The sequence below is a fragment of the Xylocopa sonorina genome, chromosome 8, assembly GCF_050948175.1.
Source record: "Xylocopa sonorina isolate GNS202 chromosome 8, iyXylSono1_principal, whole genome shotgun sequence".
Classification (NCBI taxonomy): domain Eukaryota; kingdom Metazoa; phylum Arthropoda; class Insecta; order Hymenoptera; family Apidae; genus Xylocopa; species Xylocopa sonorina.
In genome coordinates this window covers 7,082,965-7,097,842 of record NC_135200.1, presented here as the reverse complement: position 1 = coordinate 7,097,842, position 14,878 = coordinate 7,082,965, and the positions used below count along the sequence as shown (strand labels likewise).

At 46.8% G+C, this 14,878-nt stretch overlaps 1 protein-coding gene across 1 annotated transcript; it reads left to right on the top strand.

Annotated features, from left to right (window-relative positions):
• On the top strand, window positions 1-4,925 carry LOC143425867 (uncharacterized). Its single transcript, XM_076898917.1, has 4 exons — window positions 1-325; window positions 653-799; window positions 885-974; window positions 1,045-4,925. Exons 1-4 carry the CDS (start codon window positions 143-145, stop codon window positions 4,366-4,368), a joined length of 3,744 nt encoding a protein of 1,247 aa, XP_076755032.1. The 5' UTR covers window positions 1-142; the 3' UTR covers window positions 4,369-4,925.
• The last annotated feature ends 9,953 nt before the right edge of the window (window positions 4,926-14,878 follow it).

Below are 14,878 nucleotides of genomic sequence, written 5' to 3'. Positions count from 1 at the left end.
AACCTGTTCCTTGGACGCGGGGAACGCGTCGAAACGGACCGCTCGGACTCAGTTTCAAATGTCGACGTACAAACAAAACGCTGCGTCCCTAACCTGCTCCTGAGGAAGCGTGTCTCTCGCTGCCAGGGAAAACAACAAGCTGATGTCCCGCGAGGAAGGGCCGCGAGCTTGCACGTCCGCGATGGACGAGGTGGTGGAGTTGGAGAACATGGAAAAGGTGTGCAGGCTTTGCCTCTCGGCCGAGGAGCCCAAGTCATCAGTTTTTGGAGGGCAAGACACCTCTGTCTCGCTGGCCGCTAAGATACAAGCTTGTCTATCGATACAGGTGCGTATTAGCTAATCCCGTCCGCCTTATCCCGTGTTGTCCCGTGTCCCGTTCTTTTCGCTTATTTGCGCGCCCGCCGCGGTTCGTTTTTATGCGCGATACGAGAGTGTTTTGAGGTTAAGTCTGTAGCAGATCATGTCTGAGGTGAGAAACCACTGACTGGATCGAGTCCATCAGCTCTGTTGCTATTTTATTGTTCCCCCGTGTTGTCCTTTCGGCAAATGTTCGACGGGATGCGTTTTTATAACGATTGTACCGCCGAAGACGACTGATATCGAATGAACTGTTGAAATATTTGCATTATCATTGGTTATGTCTCTCTTGTAGATTTCGATCACGGACAGATTATCGACGCAAATATGCGGGGAGTGTGTTAAGAATGTAAATCGGTGGCATAATTACAAGGAGGCTTGTCTTCGTTCCCAAGAGAAGTTGCATCAATGGTTGGAGAAGCATTTACAAACGAATCCTATGGTAAGTACGAATGGGCTATAGATAGTTTGAGTTTGGTACAGCGTGATGGATTATATAATTGATATATCGCTGTAATATGCTGTAGGTTGTGACCATTAAAGATGAGCCCGTTGATCTGGAGTTCGATGAAAATAACATCGAGGTCATTTCTGAATCCACCAACGATTCGGACATGGTAAGTAACCGTACGCTTTCGATTAGGATATATAAAATGAAGATGTATTCAATGGAATCTCATTTTGTAGGAAGCTACTAATCTTGAAGAGAGTATAAATCCTTTAGCGAACACTGTTCAGGTCGAGGAGTCAATGAGCGATGATGAAATAGCTGTAGAAGAAAATCATTCACCTATTACAAAGGATATGAATATATCCGTGAAAACTGAACCTCGAGAAGACTACGACACAGACTGCACTATAGAAATAGAATCTGTTACTGGTAGTGAACTGGTATTGAATCCTCTTTCGAACACAGAGGATAGGGTTATGGAGGCAGACTCCACTCAAAAGTCCAATGCGTCTATGTCGGCGGGTAAGAAAAAGTTCAGAAGGGGTCCGCACACACACTTCAGGGGTGCGCGTGTATACAAACAAAAATGTGTACACTGCCAAATTAATTTGCACTCCAAGTATTCCTATACAAAGCACATGGAACGATTTCACAGTGACAAGCAGAATGGCACTGCTAACACGTCGGAACTGCAAGACGACGAAGAGTTGATCGAAGATTTGGAAGACGAGTTGATGAGCATGGAGAAGGATGCTCCGTTGACACAAGTGCAACAGAGCATCATCAGTCAGCTAAAGACGTTCTCGTGTTACTCGTGCCAGCAAGCTTTCACAGATCGTAAAAGTACGCTCAGCCATATTCGTCAGCATATGCCCGATCTGAGACCGTACACGTGTATCGCGTGTCTGACAGAATTCCCAGATCGGTCGATGTACAAGCTACATTGCGGGGCGTCGTTCGAGTGCGCGATGAAAATCGCACTTGTCATACCGAAGCAAGGTGAGGAGAAGTACTTCACGTGTAACATGTGCTTGCGTTCTCTCCAAGACAGAAGACAATTACTTAGTCATCTGTCGAAACACTCGGATAAACAGTACGAAGAACTAGTGTCTCCGACGCGATCTCCCCCAAAACTAAAGCCAATGGCACCCCTACCGTCTCCGAAGCAGGAGGTGGTGAAAAAATCGCTCGACGATAATTCAAGTATACCTCGTCCTTACAAAAACGGCGACCCTGCGCACAATCACGTATGCGATCTTTGTGGCATGATCTATAGATACAGACCCAATATGCTGAAGCATAGAGACCTTTGTCAGCGTTTAGCGCCAGAAGTCCGAACGTCCTACAGGTGTATTCACTGTGGCATGACGTATCTCGTCTTCAAAAAGTTCCACAGTCACATTACGCAAGACCATAAAAAGAAAGAGTTCGCGTGTTCCGAATGTAGCGCCAAGTTCAAGTCCCCTAGCGATTATTTAGAGCATCACGAGGGGCATCGTACGGGTCGTGTTAAGAAGGCATCACACGACCGCCGTAGCGATCCTGTGAAGTCTTCGCAAAGCATTTCGACGCCTATCAAGGACTGGGATACGTTCGAAGCTGAAGTGAACGCTAACAAATTGATGGCCACCAAGCAGTACAGTTGTGCACTCTGTAACCTAGAGTTTGCTACCAGAGCAGAACTCACGGAGCACAGAAACCTTCATCTGAAGGTAAAGATCTACTCTTGTGTGATCTGCCGCAGCATGTTCAGCAGCGCAGGTGCACTAGAGGTTCACATGAAAGACCACGGTATAGAAGACGCGAACGAAAGGAACGCGAATATTTCCTGCGTAGAGTACAGAACGGTGGAGGACGAGTCGCTGGATTCGAGCTCGGTAAACGCGAGCGTCATTTCGGACCCTGGTTCGACTAAGAACGAGTGCGATATGTGCGGTAAAATATTCTCGAATACCGCGAATCTGAAAAGACACATAAGAAATATTCATAAATACGGAAAAGCACACGTCGCCTGTACCCACTGCTCGCGAATGTTCAAGAGCAAAGAGATACGCAATCGGCACGTCGCCAACGAGCACACCAAGGCGAGGACCGTGCAGTGTCCCCAATGTCCAAAGACTTTCATTTTGCGCACGCACTTGAATCTCCACTTCCGTTCTGTTCATAGCGCGAAATCGTACAGCGGTACCCACAAGTGCGACATCTGTGGCAAGGAATTCGCGGAGGAACCGTCGCTTAAGATACACAGGAGTTGGCACAATCGAACTAACTCCCGACTAAGCACTCGATTCATGAAAGACGAGGACCAAAAACCGTTGGTGCCCACCAAGAACAATGAGACGTTCAATGCGAACACAGGCAGACCCGCCAGAGCTCGGAAATCCTTCCCGAACTCACCGCCTGTAAAGCCTAACGGCAACTTCCAATGCCAAGTCTGCAGTGACAAGTTCAACGACGTGACAGAGCTGAGGAAACACTTATGGGATGTGCATTGCGCCCGCAACAAAGCCGAGAAGAACTTCTCGGGCGACGAATTCCAGTGCGAGCTCTGTACAAACATTTTCCCTGACAAAGAGACGCTAGACATGCACATGCAATGGCACAAGGCTCATCCCATACTCTGCGAGAGCAGGCAACTCAGTTTCCCGTGCGACGTCTGTGGGAAACTGTACAGTTCCCGGAAAACGGTATTAAGACACAAAAAGTTACACAAGGCTACCACCATCGCTGCTATAAAATTGCAATCGGTGTCCAAGACCAACCAGCCCTTCTGCACCATTTGTCACAAAGTGTTCCACAGCAATCAGTCGTTGCAGCGTCACAGGTTAAACTTACACGGCGACATATTCAACCAGCGACAGCAAGTGGTGTATAACAACGCGAGAAAACCGTTCGTGGAGGAACCGAAACCGAAGAAGTTGAAGGTGGAAGAGGAGGAGAAGAAAACGCCGTTCGTGATAGACCCACTGGACGCGGGCAGGAAGTCTGTCATGTGTCACGTCTGTAGAAAGTTCTTCCCGAACATGAGCGTGCTGTACAAGCACAAACAGCTGGTGCACAAGTCGAACGCGATGAGGAACGCCGCGAAGCAAGTGACCACCGAGTGCATCCCATTGCCCAGCGGTGATGGCAGGGTCGCCTGTAATATCTGTTTCAAGAAATTCCCCGGTGTGTCGAATCTACGTCACCATTTCACCGTGAAGCACAAGTTCCCGCTGGTACCACAGCTCGCTTGCCCCATAGACGGTTGCAAGGCTGTATTCGCTACCGCCCTCACCCTGAAGAACCACGAACTGTCGCACACCAGCATGATATTCAGTTGCACGCTGTGCGACAAACACGTGTTCAGCAAGCCGGCGATGTCGAATCACATGCTCACGGTGCACAACACCGTCTACGACGCGGAGAACACCAAGGACTTCCACAGGGAGATGGACCTGAGCACGTACACGGTGGAGGGCGCGGTGGACGCGATCTGTCCTCGCTGCAAGATCAAGTACCCCAACAACAGAGCCATGAAGATACATTACTTCAAATTCCACGAGGGCAAGGATCAATAGAACCGTGTGCCGTTCCATTCCTTGGAACAATTTTGAGAGATTCAAGCGAGACTAATAAGGTGTCCGAAGCAGATCGAATATGCGCGATACGATAAATATTTGGTTGTACAGACAGCTGTTGAAGCTGCTGCAGTTTTTTATCGCACCACCGAGTCACATGTTTAGCTATTCGCCAGATAACTACGACGACGACGACGGCAATGATGTTTGCAAAAATCCAAGGAATACCTAGTGTTTTCTGAGGTTCTTCTGTTTCGGTGTGAACGTTTCAAGTACACTTTTACAGACGCTATCTCTCTTCAGCTACCGCGGTAGCTGACTTGTTCTCCGTTTGGAAACAGTCTATGGCGGCCTGACTTGAGATGACGAGCTTTGTAAATAACTGCATTATTATTAGAAAGGTAATCAAGTTACGACATGGGGGAAGCAGATAGTCTATACATTTTTTCGTTTGATGTTTTTACCAGAGTTACTGTGGTTTTTGTCAGGACGATTCGCAGATTTGTCCGATGCCATGTCAGTGCTCTTCCAGCGTGCACTGATACAGAGCGCGCAAAGAAAGTTGTGAATATTACGATATTATCTTTCATTTACTGACGTGTTTCGAACCGACCGGCAAGATTTACCTTACTCTTTTTCACAGCTAGGCGGTTGGCGTATCCACGTGAGAATTAGTGCGATCAATCGGGGCTCTAGCGGTATTGCGAGACGTCTTCTTTACTGTCAGGTGGTTGAAAAGTTATTTGACTTGGGCCATCGATTCGAAACTCGTTGATCCGAATATTGCATTCAATGAAGAATGAAAGCACGAAGCACGCATACACAGTGTGTCCTTTTTTCTCTGTTACTTTTCTTTCCGTTATCGAGCAACGACGATTGTTTTCATTGCGATCCTATCGAATGCATTTACATGGTAACTGGGAAATTGTGCGTCCCCAAGATTTGGACTGTGCACGGTGCAGTCGAGGGGATTGACATGATTCCTAGCGGTGTAGGTGGCTACAAAAGAGCGTGGACGATGAATGATCGGAGGGGTGTGAGAACCAACAGCACAGACTTTGCACTTTAATTTATCGGAACGATCGTTTTCGTGGACGCTGGAATGGAGAACTCTGTTGTTTTAGATTTTATTATTAAACGCATACTTGTATATGCAATGTATAAGCTGTAGCGTTTTTTGCATATAGTGAACCAATAAAGGGAGAACCAATAATCGTAGATCCTCGATTTTCCAAGTCTCACTCGACGCTGCCCTTGTTCACGGGCAAAGCGTCACAAGTCGTACATGCGTTATCAATTATTGTTTTCTATTCTTAAGCCTGTTAGCGTACAATAATTGACGGATCATGCTGAGTAATTCAGCTAGAGTCTATTGGAACAGTTCCTGTGTTGGCCATCAGAGGGCTATAAACAACGCCTGGCCTCATCAGTTTCTAACCTTTCAGTCTTCTACGCTGATCGCCGTTTGTTTAGGTTTATAAATGCGCCACACCCGCAGCATCAAGCGATAAAGATGTCTGTCGATAAATTTTCCTAAGAACAATCATATTGATTGTACAGTGCTCCTCTATCAATAGTTATCATGTCCGCCTCGTGCCGATGGCAGCCATATTGAACTGCTGGCCTAGAGAGAAAGAGTCTAACCAGACAAGGACCAGACATGGACAGCTCGATTGGTCAGGGCAGGTCTCGTCTTGCGGATAAGAAATGTCCAATTTAGAATCTCTGTCCAGCGACTTGGTTTCTCTTTTAACTTTTTTTTCTGTTCTTGCTATCGTAGCCAAAGGTGGAAGGGAGACGAATCGACTGTTAGGACTGATTTAGATTAGACTGATATAGATCCTCTGCTCTAACTGCACAACGTTCATGCATCTGTGACACGCGTTTGTCAAGTATATAGGCTTCTTCGATAGGACCTCTAGTGGATCTAGAAGGTGTACACAATGATTCATCTTGTTTGCTGAACTTGGTTAATTAAATTATATCCGATACCTCCGATACCACAATAGCAGTCACTTGGTTACAGTATGTACGGGATGGCGTCCGTTTTATTTCGAAATGCCAGAGACGGGTGGTGTTTTGTAACTCGTGGGGACGAGATAGAAACGTTGAAGTGCTGTTCTGAGAAATTCGCAGGTTGAACCATTCCATCTACCGTTAAGTTTCTTACAGCAGATGTTCGAAACGATAATTACGCTCTCGCAGTTATCGTTCCACGTAACTACGATAGTTCGGAACTTTTCAGACGTAATTTAGTATTCGTAACGAAGGAATAAGAATCTATTTTTCTGTACCTGGAGTGTTCTTGTGTGACTGATCCTGGGAGAAGATCGCGAGGACGAGGATGCTTGATGCGTTGAATGTTTCTTCCGTTTGAAATTGTCTAGACCTCGAAGAGAACAAGAAACAGCGGAAGACAATTGTTATTTCCTTCCTTTCTCTTGTTAACCGTAAGTGTACAGGATATTTTGACATGGGATTTTTCAAAACGAGATTGTAAAAAATGATGATCGTATAGATGTATAAAGACATGCATGTGCCCTGGTTGATTTTATATAAATATATATGTATGTACATTATATCATTATAACTATCCTCATTGGTTTAAGCGCCCCTTTGGTACGCGCCCATATTATTTCTCCTTCATTTCGTTAACGGAATGATCAGATTTCCCATTGTCACCTCTTTACAATATTAAGTTCAAATCGTGCGGATCACAAACATAAAATCAATATATGAACAGAAATCTATTTGTACTAAAAAAACAGAAATTAATTTTTTCTTGGAACGAGTATTTTCGTAATGTATGTTCCGAAAGACGAGAAACATATCCGTAGGTAGCAATAACTACTAAATGTAGGAGGAATGGAGAATATTAAACGACTCGTCGCATCGATATTTTGCCTGCTTGGTCCAACCCTTAGGTTTATAAACGCGTTGCAATGTATAAGCGTGTGCGGTAATGTCATTGCTGACGGGTACCGGAAGAACCGCGATTTACTCCAGTGCTTAGCTGTTCAAAGGCGTTTATGGTGTCAGAGACACGCGAATAGCCGTTAAATTACCGAGCCGCGTGCAACGATCGGGTTCCTTACACGGCTCTGAACCCGGCTCCACCGTCGAAAGAGGCGTCGCACGTGTGAACGCTGGATGCACACGTGCAGCCAGTGTCTTCCAATTGTTGCAAGACTTTTTTGTGCTGGCCACCTGTTGTGAATTCTAAAGCAGGATGCGGCTCGTTGAACGTCTTCAATTTTCGAACTTACGTCCGCTACGTGTTCGACGCAATTAATTAAATTGTGACGGAACCGAGTATCCGAGCCTCTTCTTTAGAAACACGATCACGCGTGTCTGTAATACACGATTCCAGTTACAATATAATCCGCAGAAGAGCAGAAAACAGTTTTACACGTTACCGTGAGATACCTCGAGGTAAACTGAAAGGTCGCAACGTTTCTCAGACTTTTATGCAAATTTAATTTCAATCATTTGTGCGCGCAATCTTCTAAGTGGGCACAGAATGCGACCGCCATTGAAATATCGAACCCCCCAGGACGAAATTAATGGATATTAGCTACTAAATGAAATGCGTTACGCCATATGGCACGGTATCGATTATTTTCGGAGTCGAAATGTTGAGTCATGTAATCCTCGCCACCCCTAGTCCATCTCCAGTGTTTAGATGCTTGGACACGCGCCAGAGGTGCACTCGCGGCGTTGATTCTTCGCCGATAACTCACTACTTGGACGATTTCACGATTCTTAACCGATGCCGTTCTTCTGCGTTCCGGTCGAGCGAGAAATTGGGTCGTTAACTAGAAACGAACGACACCGGAGCAAGCTAGAAGGTCACACGAGCTGATCCATTTTAGTCTTGCGACACAATCACGCATATGTTCAGAGCCGAAACGTACGCGAGATGTTTGATAGCTTCGACGATGGTGTAACAGACGTGCTAGACACGTAACAACGACGAACCACGGGTTAGACAATATTTTTTATCAATTCACTTCACCGCTCTCTCATCCAGTTATCCCGTCTTACAAATTTTTATCACCACAGAGTCTTTAAAGCGAAGCATTCAGAATCCTCTTCTTCGTTCTCGTCTAGTAAATTAAATTTTGTTTCGTTGCAACAACCATCTCTGAACGTTATCGGTTTTATCGGTGTAAAAGGGTTGAAAATGAGGAAGACACTGTTAGTTTCGACTCTGCTTCGGATTCGTCGTTAATTTTAACTACATTTCGATCACTTGTACAAATACTAGAAACATTTGGAATTTTTTACATGTATAAATAAAGAGGAAATAAATTTCACCCCTTAAACGTTTGCTTGTACTCCATTGAAACATCCTCGATTAATTAAACTAGAGAACTTCCTTTACAACGGGGAATTCTATTCTCACATCGATTCCCGATAAAAAAGAAAAGCGTTAAAGTCGAAGAGGAAACGAGCACACGTTACATATGTAATCGCTAATTAGAATTCTTTCGCTCGCGTTGTAAAACGCGTTGTCAGATGTCAGTCACTTTGATTGCATTGTTCGCGATGATACCTCATCCGACTGACTTAGATACCCTTTTAATCAAAGGCGCGCAGGTATCTGTAACGACGTTAATTATTCAGCACGCGAAAGTTAGGTCACAGGCTGTTCATCGATCGGATTTTTAACTAGCTCGACCACCGTACACGTGTGGAGTTTCTAATCGCTGTGTCGAGCTCGGCCTGCGTACCTCACGTTGCCAGGATTCTGATCCCCTTTTCCATCGTGCTGATAAACACGTGCACGTACGATCGTTTAATTACCAGTGAAAAATGGTTTCTCGCCATAACAGATCAGGGATTAATTAGCCCTCTTTGAAGTTTCAAATGGCGCGCAACCTGACGCGTGAACGAGTTCTTCTTTTCGAATAAAGTTACACGCTACGAAGGATTCTCTTAGTCTGCGATTGGAGTAACAACATACAACATAGTTACTAATTATTTGATCGAAAGGATAACAGAGTATCCCTGGAAAGTTTAAAGATAGGGAGAATTCGTAGGAAAATCGTTCACGTTCAAGTTTAATCAAGAGAGGGGTAGTAAAAGTGGTGGCTCGTAATAGGAACTCGGAATTCAACGATCCGAGCGGCTGATGGATATTGAATTAGATTGACTCACAGCTGGAACGCAGCCGTCCCATAATGGGCAGAACTTCCAACACACCGATCCGCTCGCGATAACGCTGCGGAGCCAGGCATTGACACGTATCGGTCCGTTCGAACGATCTGACCATGACCGTATCGCGATCGCAACGTCTCTATGAATCAGGCCTAAACTATGGCTGGCCTTGCCAGTGTCGCATCTGTTTTTACGCGTCTACGTGCTAATCGGCTATCGAATTTTAATTAACGCGCTGACGTGAATCCCGCCTACGGACGTCCAGTGCTTGGGCATTGTAGACGCGAGTGGTTCGCTTTTCACTACTCTTGTGTTTCATTTTTTAGGGTAGAGCGGACATTTGCTGCGCTACGAATTGCGTCGAGTACACTTTCCAGTTTACTCGTCCGTGCATTGGCCATCCTCGAATTCGTATGCACGGATGAGATTTCGCGGTACATCGTGCACATTTCTTCAAGCCCAGCTGGTCCAGCATTAATTAGCACAAAAATTTCATTCTGGAGCTTAGTAAAAATTCCAGTGTTCCCCGTAGGTACGCCACAAATTTATCAATTTCACGCGCCAAAGGTACATCTCGCAAGACCGCGTAATCCGTGTACGCAAGTGTGCTCTAAATAACGAAACTTTCTTTTTTCAAACGTTAAAGTCCCACCGTAGTTCCTCCCTCCGAAATCTCGTAGTAACGCGTTACGACAGCGAAACCAACGCCATCGTTGGCCCAACCGCGGTTCTCGAGATGAACGCTCGATCATTCAATGGCGCAATGGAAACGAGCGCCGAAATCGCGATCGAAGGCGGCGTTCCTGGACGCGTGGAACAACTGACCGCCTCGTACGCCACGATTACGTCACGGTCGATCGTAACCAGGCGAGATTGAATGGAAACGGGGCGTCGCTCGATCGACGATCCATCGATCAACGCCCGCTCGACACGGGACGCGGTTCGTTTCGCGTTGCTGGCCGGCCTTAACCGTTCGCTTCTGGTACAATGGCCCGTGGTTCAGTCGATAAGACGGTGTAGCCGCGTTGTTCGAGGCTGCTCGATTAATTAGGCACCCTCGAGCGACGCGCGGCTGCCTTGGCCGTTTAATTAATCGATTACGCCCGCCATCCCCGCTGATCGGGGCTCTCGTCCTTTCAGGATGAAGGCGCGATGACGAATGTCGCGGCGCAAAAATGGAATCGTTCGCTCGAACAGGCGACAAGTCGAATAAATACTTCCACGTTACTCTGGGCATAATTAAATTACACGAAACGAACGAACAAGTGGCTTCTCTCGAGTTTTCTATTCGAATGGAATTTTCTGTTGGCGTCTATAGTTTCTAAGGTATCGAGTGCAAGGGGTTAATCGTCATAACCCAATATTTTTTGCATTCAAATTAACTCGCGCATCGAGGGAATATGATTATGTAGTTAGAAATTGTTGGCTGAAGGAGGCGACAGTGTTCGACAGTAGTCGACAGCGCTTTACGCCTAAGTCCAGCGTTCGACGTTCTCGCGTTTAAACGTCAATCAAAATTAAGCCCCATTGCTACAGGAGTTTCTCCGCGCGAATCGCACGTACCTCGCGTCTAAACGTTCGTCGCTGTCTATAAAGCGACGATGGGAACGTAATTTTTTATCGAGTCGACCGGTGTACGAGAAAGGTTTCCCGCTGGCTGGCGGCGTTTACTCAGAGGGACGCCGGGATGCAAATGCGTGATCGATCGGTGATTTAATCAAGGAAAAAATGTCGGCCGCCCGAGGTGACCGGTTTATTAGCATCCACGCAGCTTTCGCGTTTCGTAACGACCTTTGTCTGGCTCGGGACCAGAAGTGACAGCATAATCAAGCTTTTTTAATACCCAGATAACATAACGACACTCCTGTTTTGCGTCAGCAGTCGATACTTTCGATTAATCTCATTTCCTCCGAACGAATCTGAACGTAAACGTTCGGTAGATGTTTGTATAAAATTAGGCTCGATATCGAATTTAACTTTCCTCCAGCCATGTCTCGATCTCTCATAAAATTCGAGGGATCCCAATATCCATGAAACTGAAAATTACGACAGTTTCCTACGAAATTTTTAAGAGCACCACGGTTGCTTAGCCTAAGAAACTTTCGTAGTCGAGACGAGGAAGGTGTTCGCGCGTAAGATCCCGGCCGCAGTTCCCAAGAGTTTTCACCCTCGGTTGAAGCACCGAGCTCCGAGAAGAAAAGTTGCCACGAACGACTGAACTCGATCCCGTTCCCGCTTTTCTCGCGTCTACCTTTTCTTTTTTTTCTCCTCTTCTCTGCCGCCATCCGATACGGTGGCAAGGCGAGTGTTGATCAACCGTGGCACAAACCGCCGTTCGTTGCGACATGCACTTACTACCTGCGGTACGATATCCTTCTCGAAGGATCGCAGCGCTTTTTCAACAATTAAGGCGCTCCGATTGGAACGAGGCGCGGTTCTAAGGCTGAAAATCTGACTGATCCGTGTCGATTCTTTTTTAAATTCTATCGTACGCATCGTCTCGCTGAGCTCTCTTTATTTCACCAAACGAGTCGATCGTAGCTGGCCTTTTTACTTTGGCTTTTCAAAACGAAATACGGACTCGAATATCGATCTTGGATTATTCCAACGAGGAAAGGTTCACGTTTGGGATCGGGTTTTCGCGATGGTGATTCGTCGCGACGCGATTTGGCCTCGAGGCAAATTGAATTAGCGTCGAGACCCGAGCAAATCAACGCCATCCGCAGATTTTCTGACGCGCGATAATGCGATCGGCAATTATAACGCGACCAGTAAACTTGGTCACGGTCGACACGGCTTCTAATCGAATTATCCTCGTTCGACACCCAGCTACGCGGATTGTTACATTGGTTTCTAGCATTCCGGCGCAGATGAATGGACGATGGTCGGGATTATTTAAATCGACTTAAGAAACCATTTTTATCAGTGTCAATCTGTTGGTTTACACGGTGCTTTTCAATATCCTTTCGACTTTCCAGGACGACGAAAAGACGACAAATCTATTACTTTCGTTCGATGTAAAATCCACTGTTCTCAGTATCGATGAAGTATGAAACGCGGAATGCAGCAGCAAATCGCTGGAACTGTATCAAAGTCTTCCTTAACAACGACTATCAACTCGCGTCGTCCGCGCACCTGTCACTCGCGGGAAAAGAAGCAGAGAATCAGCTATTAAAATTGCTCACGTCGAGCCAGTTTCGTGTCTGTTGATCGACACTTGAACGACCTCGCTCTCAATGCATCACCGCGTGATGCACAGGCACTTCAGTCTCTCCTCGCAATTGCATGATCATTTCCCATTGGCCGTTGCGCCGCGCTCGATTTATGGTGGACTATTATTCCCGTTGATCGTTTCCAACCTCCGCGTTTCCTTTTATCGCCACGCGCGCGACGCTTCCCTAACGGTCGCCGTTTTAACGCACTGTCAATGCGGATCCGTTCGACGATCGGCGATCACGGTGTTGCCTCCGAGGCGCGCTGAGAAATCGTCGAGACCACCGTTCCCTGAAACGGTGACTGGCGTCGTATAAATTCACGGCGGAGGCGAGATAAATCGACGCGCGGCGTCTTAAAAATTCCGAAATTATCCGCATAAATCCTCCGCGGCGGAGATACGTGTCCCGCGAGTTCACGAAGCGAGCGAAACAAATTGACGCGCTCGGCGAGGACTATCGAGCGGTACGGTTTGGCGCGCCTGGTTCGTGTTCGCTTTTCGAAACCGCCTAACGTAGCGGTTAACGACGATCGCAGGGGCTGTAAATCGAGTCGGTTAACCTAATATCGATTTACCATATCTTTATCCCGTCGATTTCTATCGCGTTTCGCAACGCTGCGTTTGTGAAACGAATTCGCAGCTGGTCGACCGGCGAGCGCATAAAATGGCGACGCGGACGCTCGCCGGGTCTCGCACGGTCGTTCGCGAGGAGGCTGTTTGGGTTATCGAATCGATTTCGCCGAGCGTGTTTTAGAAACGTCCATTGAATTTTCTGTGGCTCGCAATTGCGCAACGACGAGAATTTGTTATTCAAATTTAATGAGAATTTATGGTAGATCGAGAGCTTTATTGTACATTCGCTTATGCGTTAATAAGTTTCTTTTGCGAAATTCTTTTTTGCTATATAAATCGCTTTCAGTAAATACTATTACATATTCAGGTACGAGCATTCGTTTAATCGCAATTTTTAATTTTTGCAATCTTTTTTACAATTGCAACGACGTGTGCTGCGACAAATTTACATACTTACTACAGATATCTACGCAGAGGGTGTCTAATCGTTACTCAAAGTACCGAATTACTCGCGACAAACGTCATTACGGTCAAGGAAGCCATCGTAGACGATCGTAACTACAGAACGCGTCGCGAAACGACGATTACGCGTTTGAAGACCAGCAGCGAGCTTGCGAGATCCTCGAGGAACCAAGAGGGACCGGAATGAGAACGAGCGGCTTGAAACGTGGCCGCTGGCGTGCCAAACTTCGAGGGCGTCCGCAAATCGGTCAAAGGAATCCAATTGCGACGGAATCGGATTTACGTAACGCGTCGAACACGCGCGAAACCATAGAGACGACGAACGTTCCACGTTCGAGCGGCGCGCGCGCGTTCGCCAGCGTCTCGCGCTCGTTCTCCAATTTCAAGGTCCCGCGCGCGTTACGTAAAAGAATTTACGCGGCGAGGCGGAGGAGGCCGCGAAACCCCGGAGAACGCGAACCGTTCGTGGATCGCGACACTCGATCCGACGTTACGAGTCGCTGCTGACGAGCGACCGGAAGTGAATCGACGAGGTGTCGCTATCTATTCCGATAAGATCAGTCAAGTGCGGCGTTTAATTGTCGTTTAACGATAGAACGTATTAATCTGATGCTTTTACACTTTCATGCGTGATAAAAGAACAAAAAAAAAAGGAAGGAAAGTAAGCGCGAAATATTCGAATCGCGTTATCATCGCTACAAATTCGTGCGAAATAACGAAAACAAAATCTCGCGCCGTGCTGCGAGCTCTCGAGATGAAAAAGGAGAACGCACGATGGACGAGGAAATCGGGGTTGTCCCATCGCGATACGCTCGAAAATAAATATTTTGTCGCGCGCGCGTCCCGCTCGAAACTCCTCCACCCGTTCACAGCGAAAGGGGCGCGAATAAACAGCGAACGGGAAATATTTCGACGAACGTGTATCACGGGCGGACGATCGCGTTCTAACTAGAAAATATCATTTGCAGACGTATCACGCACCGATCTCCGGTGAATTAATGCGGCCGGGTATCGTCCCGAGTGTTTTCAACCGGACGCAAATAAATTTCTCGATACGTTTTCCGCCCGATCTGATCGAAACGCCGCCCGCGCTTCGTTCAT

Excerpts from the sequence above, each read along its gene's own strand:
- LOC143425867 (XM_076898917.1), top strand. The coding sequence starts at position 143 with ATGTCCCGCGAGGAAGGGCCGCGAGCTTGCACGTCCGCGATGGACGAG. Across the intron at positions 800-884 it reads ATTTACAAACGAATCCTATG|GTTGTGACCATTAAAGATGA; the intron begins GTAAGTACGAAT and ends AATATGCTGTAG. Across the intron at positions 975-1,044 it reads CCACCAACGATTCGGACATG|GAAGCTACTAATCTTGAAGA; the intron begins GTAAGTAACCGT and ends CTCATTTTGTAG.